The sequence below is a fragment of the Zerene cesonia genome, chromosome 10 (assembly GCF_012273895.1).
Source record: "Zerene cesonia ecotype Mississippi chromosome 10, Zerene_cesonia_1.1, whole genome shotgun sequence".
Taxonomy (NCBI): domain Eukaryota; kingdom Metazoa; phylum Arthropoda; class Insecta; order Lepidoptera; family Pieridae; genus Zerene; species Zerene cesonia.
Window position 1 is genome coordinate 5,048,841 of NC_052111.1, and position 13,701 is coordinate 5,062,541.

General features: G+C 31.7%; 4 protein-coding genes across 5 annotated transcripts; 2 read left to right on the forward strand and 2 right to left on the reverse strand.

The window, feature by feature from the left end:
* Nucleotides 1-80: 80 nt before the first annotated feature.
* LOC119829592 (GPI transamidase component PIG-T) lies at nt 81-2,056 on the reverse strand. The gene is made up of 3 exons (XM_038352174.1): nt 1,752-2,056; nt 385-1,674; nt 81-305 (listed from the first exon to the last, which is right to left on the reverse strand). The coding sequence occupies exons 1-3, from the start codon at nt 1,909-1,911 to the stop codon at nt 85-87; spliced, it is 1,671 nt and encodes a 556-aa protein (XP_038208102.1). The 5' UTR covers nt 1,912-2,056; the 3' UTR covers nt 81-84.
* Nucleotides 2,057-3,129: 1,073 nt separating this feature from the next.
* On the forward strand, nt 3,130-7,593 carry LOC119829678 (major facilitator superfamily domain-containing protein 12-like). 2 transcript variants are annotated; one of them, XM_038352306.1, is made up of 9 exons: nt 3,130-3,335; nt 3,450-3,749; nt 3,817-4,024; nt 4,390-4,474; nt 5,161-5,346; nt 5,900-6,197; nt 6,480-6,630; nt 6,864-6,991; nt 7,263-7,593. In XM_038352306.1, exons 2-9 carry the CDS (start codon nt 3,470-3,472, stop codon nt 7,319-7,321), a joined length of 1,395 nt encoding a protein of 464 aa, XP_038208234.1. In that variant the 5' UTR covers nt 3,130-3,335; nt 3,450-3,469; the 3' UTR covers nt 7,322-7,593. The 2 variants fall into 2 exon arrangements, with proteins under 2 accessions (XP_038208234.1, XP_038208233.1); XM_038352305.1 differs by having other exon boundaries at nt 3,130-3,749.
* A 285-nt stretch (nt 7,594-7,878) lies between these two features.
* LOC119829638 (ubiquitin carboxyl-terminal hydrolase) lies at nt 7,879-9,025 on the reverse strand. Its single transcript, XM_038352252.1, has 2 exons — nt 8,829-9,025; nt 7,879-8,747 (listed from the first exon to the last, which is right to left on the reverse strand). The coding sequence occupies exon 2, from the start codon at nt 8,733-8,735 to the stop codon at nt 8,046-8,048; it is 690 nt and encodes a 229-aa protein (XP_038208180.1). The 5' UTR covers nt 8,736-8,747; nt 8,829-9,025; the 3' UTR covers nt 7,879-8,045.
* A 911-nt stretch (nt 9,026-9,936) lies between these two features.
* LOC119829594 lies at nt 9,937-13,350 on the forward strand. The gene is made up of 5 exons (XM_038352176.1): nt 9,937-10,197; nt 10,479-10,616; nt 10,705-10,785; nt 11,312-11,564; nt 12,076-13,350. Exons 1-5 carry the CDS (start codon nt 10,144-10,146, stop codon nt 12,795-12,797), a joined length of 1,248 nt encoding a protein of 415 aa, XP_038208104.1. The 5' UTR covers nt 9,937-10,143; the 3' UTR covers nt 12,798-13,350.
* Nucleotides 13,351-13,701: the final 351 nt, after the last annotated feature.

Below are 13,701 nucleotides of genomic sequence, written 5' to 3' on the forward strand. Positions count from 1 at the left end.
AACCTCATAAGGTTTCACAGCGCAAAATATTTTGTAAAAAGTGTTTTATTTTCTGTACTAATAATAATAAATAAATAATAAATACTAATCCTTCTTTTTCTTAAAAAAGTTAATAACTTTTTGGCGTAATGATAGAGGCGATCCAGTTGGTTTTAATACTAATTCTTTGGTGCAAATATTGTGAAGAGGGCCAAATGCTAATGCAACAACAGTACATGCAAGACAAATAACATTATATGGCATACTAAAATCAGGCGTAGGTAATGAGACCATTGCTCCATTGGTTCTGAACACTGCAGAGTACCCTAGAAACATTTAAAAATTCAGTTTATATATTTCAAAACATAATAGAAAATACATTAGTGAAGTTAATGTTATACTTACAAGGTTTTGAAGCATTAAAGACAGAATCAAAAGTCACACCATCTATGGGAAGACTAGTATAATTTTTTGCTGTTGGTAAATTGGCTGAAATTATAGCAGAGCCTATATAAAATCCGTGATTAGCATCAGGTGGATATTCTTGCCATTTTAAGAATACAAATTCAAAATCTATGGTCACTGTTGTGGTAGATTTCGGTGGCAATCTAATCAATAATTCCAAATGGTATGGCCTCTGTCTACTTCTGCCCGGAGAATAATACTGTTTCATTACTAAATTGCTTTCGGCCTCTCCATTAACTCGAAGAGTGCTTAATTGTATTGGCAGCCACCATGGGGCATTCTCTAATAAAACAATATCTATAGGTGCCCAATAGGTGTTTGTAATTTCAGTTACTATCCCACCAAACTCCTTTCCATATCCCAACACATATCTATTAAAATGTAGAGGTGGTGATACTGGCAATAAAAATTTATTATCTATACCATATTTTGCACCAATGTTTATCATTGGAGTATCATGGTTTATATCATATATTGCAAATATAGTTTCACTTCCTCCTCTGCTTGATCGAGCTATATTATGTGGTAATGGTGTTAATTTAAATGGTACTGTTGAGTTTGATGTTATATCAACATAGATTTTGCTTGATGTGGACATGGGACATGCCCCAAACAGCCCTTGTCCAAATAGTAACTTGAAGGACCAATTTACACTATTTATTATTTTAAAGTCATACACAAGAGAAACCGTTTGTTTTATTTCCAAGTTGTGATCAGTACAATCTTCATTCTGGCATGTTTTTCTTACATGGACGCCAATAGAATGATAATTTGTGTTATGAATTAACCTTGAATTTAGAAGTGCTGCAAATCCATGACTAGATTCACACGGTAGTAATTTTTTCCAAGGAGTTAAGTTTTCTGTGCATACTATTTCTCTGGGTAGTGATGCATATCTCAAGTATGATGTACTATTAACATTAGTATACATGGCTCCTAGAGGCCACAAGGCCATTTGTGGTGATATTGTATTGTGGTTGTCTATGAAATTTAGTGAAGCACAAAAAAGACCAGATAATGTAGAACTTAATTTCTTCCATTGTTCATCTACATTTGAAACATTTGGTGAAAACCATGCATACAGTTCTGCACCAGGTGCTGCATCAAGAACTGGATATCCCCACTGTTTATGTCTCCATTGCCCTTCAGTTAAAGTTAAATGTAACTCTTCAACTTGATAATGAGACATAATTTCTCTCAATGATCGTGGCGCTAAATGAGAATGCTCAACTAAAAATAAACAATGTGCAATAATTAGTAACAGGAGAAAAACAAGTTTTAATTTTATGAGTGTAAATATAACTTACATGCATCACCAATTATTTGAGTGATGAATTGAAAATTAACATATAAGTGCATTGGGGGCAAGGGTTTAATGAAAATTTCTTCTTTAAATACATCACCGGTAACACACAAGATATTGATAGATAAAAATAAGTAAATGCAAAAAAAGAAAGTTTTCTTCATTTTTTTAGTTAAACCTAAAAAGTTCACAACTAGATCCAATTACATCTAAAACATTATGTACAGTTATTACTGATTTATTTATGTTTATATTTCGATGAAAAAAAAAACTATATCAACTTTTTCGCAACTGACATTTGTATGTGACCACAGATTAATATAGTGACACGCATGACAAAGAGTATAAATACAATAAAACAGGGTGAATCGACGTATTGGGTGAATAGACACAAATCCGAAAAATCTGTTTATTGCTTCTGACTTCTAAGTTAATTTCTATCATGGCATATCCTCCTACTATAATCCTACTAATATCATAAATGGGAAAGTTTGTAAGGATGTGTGTGTGTTGTGTGGCTCTTTCACGCAAAAACTGCTGAACCGATTACAATGAAATTTGGTACGCAAACAGCTGGACAACTGGAATAACATATAGGCAACTTTTTGTCAAGATATTCCTACGGGATACGGACTTACGCGGGTGAAACCGCGGGGCGCAGCTATTTTAATATATTTTATGAGACTTCTAATCATTAACATTTTTCCTCTACCCACACAGTAGAGTCAACTAGTCAACATTACAAAAAAAGACGTTGCGATGAATTATTGTGAATTTTTGCTTACTTAATTAAATAAACTTTTATTAAATATACACCTAGCTGTGTCGTTCTGCAAGAAGATTATTTTTGGACATTGTAGCTTTTTCAATTTATCTTAAGCTTAATTTATTTATTAGTATTATTTAGTAATCATAAGTTGTACGGTTCATTAAAATAATTAAAACACAATCCCGTTATTCTTTACTTTGAGGTGAATAGATACGATTTATATACAGCCTACAGGCTCAATTATAATGTTGAAGGAGGTGAATAGACACGGGTGAGGATTTAAGAGCAATCAACAAAGGGCTAGTAGAAACACGGTTTCTGGAATAGTCTAGAACAATTTTTTTTTGTAAACGTTTTATGATAACAACAAGTATTCGATTGAATTTTTGGGATTGTATGGATATTGACTAATTCGCTGCGAACTATTCTCTGTGGATCATTTATTTATACCAAAGAAAAAAATACCTATAAAGGAAATCATTAGACGGTGATTGTAGAGTGCAGTAGTCAAAGAGTTGTATAATAATATGGTTCCACCTTTATCTGTGAATTAGTCTGTGCTGTAGATCATTTGTGGATTACACACAGCTGATTGTGTTAATAATTATTATACTACCCCTTGCAGCTCATTTCAGGCTGAATGCTGATGAAGTGCCTAGCTCTTAATCTGTGATGCTGATAGATCTAATATGCTTAATCTGTGGCCGATTACCGATAGTTGTCAACTAGCCTGTAAATTGTAGAATTTTGAATGAAAAAATGTACATTATCTAGTTTTTAAAAGTATTCAGTTTGTTGAAAGTATTTCGAATTATTTATGTAATAATTTTTTTATACAATCCTGTTGTATATTTTTGTGAAAATGTTAGGTTTTTGTTTTAATTATTTAATGTAAAAATTAACGCTGATTCATTTTCGTTTTTATTTTGGAAGGTGGATTTAATACCTAAACAATGGATAATGAATTTTTTGATATATCGACGAGTTTAAGACTTCAACTCGGATATGGAATTGGCCATATATTAAACGATGTATGTGCTAGTTTATGGTTTACGTACTTTTTAGTATTTTTTCACCTTGTGCTTGAATTCAGTGCCTCTCAAGCTGGTTATTTAATGTTGATTGGACAAGTGGTCGATGCTGTATCCACCCCTTTCATTGGGTACCACTCTGATCACACAAATAATTCTATTAGTGCATGGTATGGCAGAAGAAAGCTTTGGCATTTGTTTGGTATGTATGGTTTGCATTAGAGCTCATAAAACCACTACCTGGTAAATTAATTTTTAAATTTTTTCAGGTTCAGCATGTGTACTTATATCATTTCCATTTATATTCTCTGAATGTATTGGATGTTCATTAACACACAAATGGGCACAGATGTATTATTTTGCATCATTTATTTTAATATTTCAAATTGGATGGGCAGCTGTGCAAATATCACATTTAAGTTTAATACCAGAATTAGCTGAAGATCCACATGTTCGTACCCATCTTACAGCAATAAGTTAAGTATAAATGTTTTGCATTCAATGGTGATTGATTTCTATTTATTAATCTCATATTACAATACATGAACATAAAAAATCAGTTTTAATTTCTTTAACTACTATACATATGTGATCAAAAAAAAGTTCAATTAATAGATTTAGAAAAATAGTGTTATCATTAAATTAGAATGATGAAATTTTTCCATTCTAACATAATTTTCTAATTATCTTTTTATGAGACATTTCAGAAAAATATTTTTCACCAAATTTATATACTTAATGTTTTGCCAAATGTCATAAAGGATACATTTAAACAATCTACAGAAAAACACTTTGGAAAACAATATTTCACTAGTATTCATATACTTTTCTTATGATTTCAGATATGGATTTACTGTTTTCTCAAACTTATTTGTGTATCTCATTACATGGGCTATTCTACATTTTACTGGACAATGTGACAAGAAGGTATAAAAATATGGATATAAGATATTTTTTTTTTTTTTATTGAAATAAAATTGATGTCATCTTTAGCTAATAGTCCAAGCCATAGTACATATTAGTACTCTATAGCAGGATCAGGGATCTTGTACATATCCAAAGATGAAAAAAAACTGAAATTGGTCCCATAGTTCATGAGATTAGTGAGTTTAAACAAATAAACTCTCCATCTTTATATTATTAGTTAGATTATATGACCTTCAGGTCTCTCATTTTAATGTACTATTGTAACTTGATAACTTGTGATTATAATATTCAAAAATTATCAATACTGTATTATAAACTCGTAATTAATTAGTCTCCTAGTCCTAATAATATGGATAAATGCAAAAGTATGGATAAATGTGGATGTTTGTTAGTCTTTCACATAAAAACAGCTTATTATATCAATATTAAATTTTGTACAAACATAGCTTAAAGTCTAGATTAGCAGATAGGCTCCTTTATATCTAGGTAAGATGGGAGTAATGCAGCGGTTTACAGCTAGTGTCTAATATAGTGATTATTTATAAACGTCTTGCATGAGCAATACTAAAACTAAATTATCTATTTATTGGAAAGGCTATATATACGCAAATAAAAACTGTAAAAATAAATTATACATATCAAATATATTGATATATAAAATTGTTATGAATGTATTCCTATTTCAGCAAATTGGCCCTAGTGATGCCTGGAAATTTCAAGAGATAATGTTAATTGTTCTGAGCATTGGAACAGTAGCAACAATACTGTTCCATTTGACCATAACAGAAAAGCAAGCTAGGTATGCTATACCAGAGGACACTCGAAATGCAACATTTCACTGTAGCATCTTTGGAAAATGGTTGTTATATCAGGTATTTTTGTTAAAGTTTGTGAGGCTAAACTATTTAATTTGATATTGCTATAGTTTTCATTTTTTTTATGTAACATGTGCATATTATTTGTATTTATGAGATTGTAAACTCAAAAAATATTCAAATACTAATTTCATCTTTGTGGAATGTGGAATGAAAATGATAGTACTTTTAGAAATTAAAGGCTAACGGATTTTAAACGCGATTTATTCATGATATTATTAACCCGACGTTTCGAACACTTTACAGCGAGTGTGGTCACGGGGACTTTAATTTCTAAATGTATAATACTCAAGTAAAATCAAGCACAAGAAAATACAATGATAGTACTCTTAACTGTTATTTTTTTAATGTGTAATATATTGTATATGCAACAATTGTGTATGTCCACATTTAAATCATATTGTGATAGGTGCACCGGTTATTTACATAACATAACATTTGTAGTAATTAACTTTGAAAGGCAAACGATAATGCTCTCATTTTTTTTTTACATTACAAGCATTGCTTTCATTGTTTCAAGTTTTTTCAACTTAACCCCTAAAAATTTTAGGTAGCTGGTGTTTATATGTGTACAAGGCTTGTTGTGAATGTTTCTCAAGTATTGATTCCCTTATATTTGCACCGCACTTTGGGCTTAGCTGCTCGTTCTCTCGCTGTAGTCCCATTGGCTATGTACCTCGGGAGTCTCGCGGCTGCCGGCGTGCAGAGGTTGGCGCCAAGATCAATCACTAGAAAACTAAGCTATTTTATTGGATCCGCATTTTCCCTTTGTGGTTATGTGTGGATTTACTTTGACACTGACTATAATTTTAAAGTCTATTTCATTTACATTGTTGCTGTTTTAATAGGTTAGTACATTATAGGACAATCATTATACAATATCATTTTCTACTGTAAATATTTAAACAAATACAATAATTTAGTTTAGTAATATATGTCTATCAGCCCTTTGATAACTTGCTTATGAACGTATTATGTTATCTCTTTCTATATAAGTATCCTTTGAAACTACAAATGAACTTAAGATGCTTGATATTTAATTATCAACTTTAAATCAATAGAATGAATTATTTTGATAACATTTGACATTGAAAGTACAACTATAAATGTTTCAATATAATATTTTACAGGATTTGGTGGTGCACAAATGTTAGTGACCAGTCTTTCTTTAACAGCTGACCTAGTTGGCGAAAATACACAAGGATCTGCTTTTGTGTATGGTTTAATGAGTTTTACAGATAAGCTCTCTTGTGGAATTGCAATAGCATTGATACAGCTATAGTAAGTTGCAACTTGTTCTATTTATATATTTTTTTATTTTCTGAAAGTTTTTTGATTTTTTGTCATATAAGGGTAGTAAAGAAGTTTTTGATAGGATTTTTATGTACTTGAACTTAAAAGGATACAGTAAAGAGTTGGTTATTGCTGATTAATAAAATGTTAAGGACTTAAATGATAAATATACATTGTGAAATAAAATACTTTTTTAATAAAATACTGAAAATCTCTTATAGTGCTGACGAGTCTAGTGCAATGTATTACCGTTATACATTGTCAATTGTTTGTGGGGCTGCATGCTTACTAGGATTAAGTTTCACAGTGTTCCTGCCTAAATTAACTCACAATACATTCATAGTTGCAAGTAAGTGAGTTGTCTTTTAATAAATTGATGATGTTTTAATAGTATTTTGAAACTGGCAATGTTCGAGGAGGGGAGCCCCATATCCCTTTCCTCACTCGGTTGCCTTCTTTTACATTAATAAAAATCAATTTATTCTTAGTATGGTTCTAAACTTAAATCTGATGGATAATTATAAAAATAAATCTAGTCATGAGACTTGTTTTATTAAACAACCATAAAAACTGGCACCATTAAAAAACTGAATGCTTGATAATATTGATTGATTTTACAGATGATAGTTCTATAAATGCCTCGGACCAGGAAGAAGTACTATCTGAGCCAGAGATATAATACCTATTGATAAAATTATTACCTATTTAATTGGATAAATCAAAAATGACTGATGAATTAGCTCCAAGTTAGCAAGATCATGTTGGTCATGGGTGTTCAACTACAAAAGGAAATCTGCTGAAGATTCAGAATTTTAGTAAAGAAGCCCTCGAAACTTATTAGCTACTATTATATTATTTTAATATATTTTGTATTGATTAAGGTTAGAAATCTTATACATCTAGTATAATAGTATGATCATGTGATATTATAAATTATGTATATTATTACCAGTTGATGTTTCATTTCTTTGATACACCTTTACTCTATATTTCATATTAATGTGTGTTAAGAATTGTGTAAAATTTTGCCAAAAAGTTGAATATGACAATTTTGTTTTTTTCTAATTGGGCTGTATTAAAAATAGTACCTTAAACTAAATAGGCTGTGTTGCAAATATTAATTTGTGGCTAACATTTCTTTAATTTGACAAATTTAATATTTATCTAAGAGTATTTTGTCAAATTTGTTTATATCATTGTACTGTACATAACCAAAACTAAGAATAAAACAAGTTGAAAAGTACAATCACGTTTTAATATCACATGTAAGCTTGCACAGCATATAAATTTTGGTATTCAAATGCTAGACAAAATTAATACTAAAAGCTTGGCAGTTACAAGCACAAGTAGAAAAAATAACTTAATTAATAAGAAAATTGATAATATATGAAAGTCGAAAGACATTACTCGGTAGCAGCCAGTGCCATCACTGTGAATCTAACTTCTTTTGGATCTCTAGCCATAAACTCCTTGCAGACTTTAGCTGCATCTTCTAAGAAACTTTCCGCAGTTGTAGGACCATGATTAATCGGAAAAGCTTTGCGACCATCCAGTTCATATAATACTCCATCCTTGTGTACAAATGTTATAAAATGATGGTTTACAGGTTCATCAGGATTAGCTGGAGTTTGTCCTTCTTGGGCCAGCTCTTTGTGTGCATTAATAATGCCATCACTATTGACAAACAAAGTACCACGAGCAGCAGGATCTAAATCCTTTGCAGCATCCAAAAAGGTCTTCAAGTGACCATCAGCAATCTCTATCTTATCTGTATTATTTGCAACAGCATGAATGACTGCAATAGTACCACAAGCATTACTTATATTCTGTTTCATATAAAATAGATTATTGGAGACTTCTTGACCTTTGGATAGAATCTCAGCTTCCTCTTTATTTTTGTGTTCTTCATAGGCTTCAGAGATTGGGAACAAAAGGGTAACTGCGACTACTGGACTTGGAACCCAAGAGAGCATTTCAGGCTCCAAACCCATAACATCGACAATATTCCATTTAGTAGGAACTCCATGCTTCTGAAGGAACTTATTTATAACATCAGGATTGGACTCCAAAGGAACCAGAGCTTCAGCCGCCATGTCGTTTTAGGTCTGAAAATTTTTTAAGGTTACCGGGAAAAATTTTTTACAGTTATATTATTGTTAATTAATGCACAACTTTGGTATACACACCTCAATCTAGGCAGATGAAGAGTGAGAGAATATGATAATACGTTTAACTTTCACGGTGACGAATACGCAGCTCGCTTCTTCTAGTGAATAATTTAAAATCGATAAAGTCTAGATTCTGGCTGCTAGCGCTCAGTTTATAAACTCTCCGCTTATTGATCCAAGTTCTAATGTCAATGTCAAAACTGCAAGACTGAAACTGCAAAGTCACCGTTTATATTAAAATAGGGTGCGTTTATTTTGATAAAAATGATAAAATATTTTATCATAAAACAATTTTGAATTAAGCATATTGCGTGTCTAACAATTAACGCTAAGTATGAAGGGTACCAAGATTAGTACTTACTCTATATATCATGTTGGTTTATATTTATTATTTATCTATATTTTTGCGTGTCTTCAGGAAGATTCGTGGATGGTTTAGATTTATAATTAAGTAAAGTGAAAACGCATGCAATAACTGTTGTAACATTAAATCTTTAGCTACCTACCAATCAATGAATAGAATAAAATAATGCTGCTGTTTTATTTTATTCATATACCCCTAGAATTGAGGAAAATAGAGAGTGCAAATGTTTATAGAAAATACAACTCTTTATTTGTGTATCTTCAGTTACATATTTATTTATTTTGCGCAAGACTATAGAAAATTAAGTGAACAAAATTTAGATTGAAAAAATGACACAACTCTTTTATGTAATTTGCAGTTGGAAACTATTCAACCCTTTGTTTCATCGGAGGTCATATTTTTAATAGGGTTCAATCTTCAGTGGCCACAACACAATAATAATATAATAGTCGATTTGTCTTTAGTTTCTATCCTCGCCGCAAGATTTATTTCGTGGAATATACCTACCTCCCTACTACTAGAATATAGTGTATAATCTATGGTAGATTATGGTATGGTATTGTGGGAGTCGAGCACGCTTCGGCACGAATTGGGCCAGCTCGCACCGGAGAACACCCCCACAGAAAACCGGCGTGAAATAGTGGCATGCCACTGTGTTTCGTTCGGTCAGTGGGGGAGCCGGAGGCCCGTCAGCCCGCTATGACATAAAAAAAAGATACTCTAGTGATGAAATTGTGTCATTGCTGTCAATTTACTATTGTCATTTGTCACAATATTAGAACTTTCAAATTTTTGATAAAGGCACTTTTGTTTCGTCTACATGCCTGTCCTTACGGTGACTAATAAAAACTTTTATGTTTTGGATTTATCATGAAGACTCTTAGCTTTTGTAAATGGAGATCTTCAATTTACAACAAGAAATGAATTTGTTATTGTAAACACATTCTTGTTTAGCTTATAGGTTTAAAAATGGCAGTTTGTAGCCTTAGAACGGTACTTTTGATCGTGTGTATACTCGAACTGGTAATTATTTTTGTGTGATTTATATCTCCTAATGTTTTATAAATTTTAATATGAACAACTTGTACGCTCATGTCTCTATAAATTGACAAATACGTAATTACTTATTGCTAGCAGTAAGTGTTTTGGTAAATCGATGTCCTAAATCGACTTGTTTTCTACTTTGATTTTCGGTTTCTCATGTAATGTGCTATAAAATTATTAATAGTATTTAATTTTTTTCATTTGTCTAAAAAGACTGACTATCCAAGCAAACTATTCTCCTATGATGTGTATTCTTACAGATTGTTACTATACAGCGCCAAGTATTTGATTTTCTAGGGTATATGTGGTTACCTATTATATCAAATTTCATTAATATACTCTTGATAATATTTGGATCTTTTGGAGCAGTGCAATATGTAACAAAATATCTTTTTGCCGTGAGTAATTTAATATTTAAGAGGCTTATTAGGATTATTTATTTGGTATTTTACATGGTGTTTTGATATTCAATTTAAATAATTTCAGTATGCTATTTGGAGTTTGATGTGGTTGACTTGGAATACATTTTTGATATGTTATTACCTGAATCTTGGGACTTTGAACAGAGTAAGTATCTCATATGTATTTGATAAATTTTGTTTATATATAATAAGCAGTTCATATCAGTTATAATAAATATATAATAAGCTCATAGTGAGTGAATACTAAACTATATGGTATTATTATGGCTGATATGAACTATAAAAAAAAGGTGTGTGTGCGATTCACATACATCAGAAGTGAAACTTCAGTAAATCAGCAAAAGAATCAGATAAATATGTATAAAATAGTATGTATATTACTGTCTCATACTTTGCTGGTTTCATTCTACACATTTTTGTATTTGTGTCTCTTATCTGTTGTTTTTTTCCATTGCATCAGGTTTGAAATCACAACAATTGTAAACTTTCACTTCAATAACTAAAAAAAATAATATTAATTAGAAATCCTTCAACATTAATCTATAGTCTTGGAATCTAAAGATACTGGGGCAAAATTCATCATTTGGACATTATTTTTGAAAACTCACAAATAATGATTAAATAAAAGTTATTTATTCAATTCAAATTTCATATTACCTTTGTGTTTGTAGGAAAGTGGTCTTTTATCACTTGGGACAGGCAGTGTCAGTTGGTGGGAAAGCAATGGATGGGGCTGTCAGCCTGTGTGGGGGGAAGTTGATGGGCCCGGGACCTGGAGACCAGCTCATGTTGACGGCTGTTTCTTTCAGTGGCACCATGTTGAATTAGCACAATCATCTATCGCTGCTCTGTTTACTGTTATAGCCTTGCCACTTGCCATAATTCTTGCTTACCGTTCAATGAAGAAAAAGAAGCCTACCTCAGGTAACATACCTTTTTTTTTTTTCAGCAAGTTATATCATTTATTTCACCTATTTGTATACTACACTTTATTCCATGTATTTTATATTATTTTTTCTCACTCAATTGTAACTGTATTTATTTAATTATTTCTTAGTATCTTTTATTTTTCTGCCCTCAAATGGTGCTGGTAGAATATCAGTGTCAGAGTCCCATTGAGTCTGACATTTATACTAAGCCAAGACCCTTTTTAAGAAGTGCACATTTGTCTCTGTCCTGTTTTTTTCCTCTGTGTGTTAATTTTTCTTTGTTTAATTGTTGTGTATTCTATGTATTCTTTTAATAAACATCTAACCAATCAATCAATCAATCAATTATATTATTTAGCCATAGATGGAAGGAAAATCATTTAATGAAGTATACATTAGAAGATATCACTTTTCAAAAGATTATTGAACTTCTTTTTTAGCAGGTAATGAGTTTTGTTTTTAAGGAGATGGGGAAACTAATCAGAAATATAAACATGTCTTTTCAGATAAAGGTACCTTGCCACGTCGTCAAGTATATACAATAGAATTAAGTCCCACCGAAACAAATATGAGTGAAAGTTCTCTAAAACCAATGACACCACGTCGTGTGAAACGAAGATCTAGAGGTGCAGCGGGATCGTCGACGCGAAGATCGCGCCGCTCATACAGAAATGCTGGTTATATGGCATCAAATTCGTCATTACCGTCGGATCCAAGACCATCACGACCAACCTCAGCTCATTCATCGTATTCGAATTTCCATGCAGCTCGCCCGAACTCATATCATCCAACCGACCGAGATGGCACCTTACGTTCACAAGACACCTATGAACTACCTCCACCACCCGCAGAATCTATACCAATCATGACAAATAGATATGAAACTGTACGAAGAAGCATGAAGTCGGAACGTGGCCACGACGTCGTTGGACCGTACAATGAGCCAAATAGATACGATCCTCCCCCCCCTCGCAACTACGATACAAACGTGCCATCTTATGATAATGTCGGCCGTGGATATGATGCCCAGAATTATGAGCCGAGAGTTGACACTATGTCACCAAATGAATCTCCATATGGAGCCAGTGGGTATGGAGGATATCCAGGTGATGGAGGTTGGGAGGCGCCACCTCCTCCAGCTCCTCCATACAGCGCAAGAGCCACACCCCAAGCCCCTGGCCCACCAGCATATCAACAAGTAAACGACTCTTATAATGTAGTGCCTTAACTTTTACAAAGTGTCCTTCTAGTAACGCTCATTGCAGCTCAACGAATTTCCCTGATATTTTTAAGTAATTTACTCTTTTTCTGTTATAAATTTACTTTAAGATTAAGGTTAAGACGTCACTGTTAATTGGGTAGGAAATAATGTACTTAGATATTTTTAGTCATTGTTGTTAATGTATAAAATACATTCTTAATTGTAAACAAAACTTACATGACACAAAATTTTATTCTTCACTTTTATGAATCTCGCCTTGATAAGGCACGTTGGAGTTTGTTATTTACTTTTTTTAAATAGGTACTTAAAGCGACATTCCTAACAGTTTGCACAAATTTATATCCGTCCAAGTTAAGAAATATTATTCTTTTATATAAGATTTCTAACTTTACAAATATTAGACAGTAAGATTGGCGCATGCCGTATTTCCACCTACTTACTAAAATATGAGTATTTAGTAAAAACTATATCTGTAACTAAAATACAAAATGAGCTTTATTAGTTTAAGATTACGTTTATATTAAAATTTGGGAAACTTTTATACCAAATATACATGAAATAAAGTAACACGTTGTTTTATTTTCGTGATATGTAAGGAACGTGAAATAAAATTGCAAAAATATGAGCATTGTAAATATTATATTCTTATAAAATAAATATATACATGATATTGGTTGAATAACTAAATCATAAAAGCCTACAAGTACTTTCAACTTAATGTACTTTGAAAATGCCATAATTTGTTCAAACAGATAATTCAAAATGATAAAAAATGAGGGCTTATTTTCCTAGATATTGGAATTCTAAATACTATATATACCTTATCTAAAAACAATATTTTTATTATTCAAGAATTTAAATTTACAAAGATAAATTTGATTTTTAATCTTATTGACTCCAAACGTACTTT

Excerpts from the sequence above, each read along its gene's own strand:
- LOC119829592 (XM_038352174.1), bottom strand. The coding sequence starts at position 1,911 with ATGAAGAAAACTTTCTTTTTTTGCATTTACTTATTTTTATCTATCAAT. Across the intron at positions 1,675-1,751 it reads TCAAATAATTGGTGATGCAT|TTGAGCATTCTCATTTAGCG; the intron begins GTAAGTTATATT and ends GTTTATTTTTAG. Across the intron at positions 306-384 it reads CTTTAATGCTTCAAAACCTT|GGTACTCTGCAGTGTTCAGA; the intron begins GTAAGTATAACA and ends AAATGTTTCTAG.
- LOC119829638 (XM_038352252.1), bottom strand. The coding sequence starts at position 8,735 with ATGGCGGCTGAAGCTCTGGTTCCTTTGGAGTCCAATCCTGATGTTATA.
- LOC119829678 (XM_038352305.1), top strand. The coding sequence starts at position 3,470 with ATGGATAATGAATTTTTTGATATATCGACGAGTTTAAGACTTCAACTC. Across the intron at positions 6,631-6,863 it reads ATAGCATTGATACAGCTATA|TGCTGACGAGTCTAGTGCAA; the intron begins GTAAGTTGCAAC and ends AATCTCTTATAG. Across the intron at positions 6,992-7,262 it reads CAATACATTCATAGTTGCAA|ATGATAGTTCTATAAATGCC; the intron begins GTAAGTGAGTTG and ends TTGATTTTACAG.
- LOC119829594 (XM_038352176.1), top strand. The coding sequence starts at position 10,144 with ATGGCAGTTTGTAGCCTTAGAACGGTACTTTTGATCGTGTGTATACTC. Across the intron at positions 10,786-11,311 it reads ATCTTGGGACTTTGAACAGA|GAAAGTGGTCTTTTATCACT; the intron begins GTAAGTATCTCA and ends TTGTGTTTGTAG. Across the intron at positions 11,565-12,075 it reads GAAAAAGAAGCCTACCTCAG|ATAAAGGTACCTTGCCACGT; the intron begins GTAACATACCTT and ends ATGTCTTTTCAG.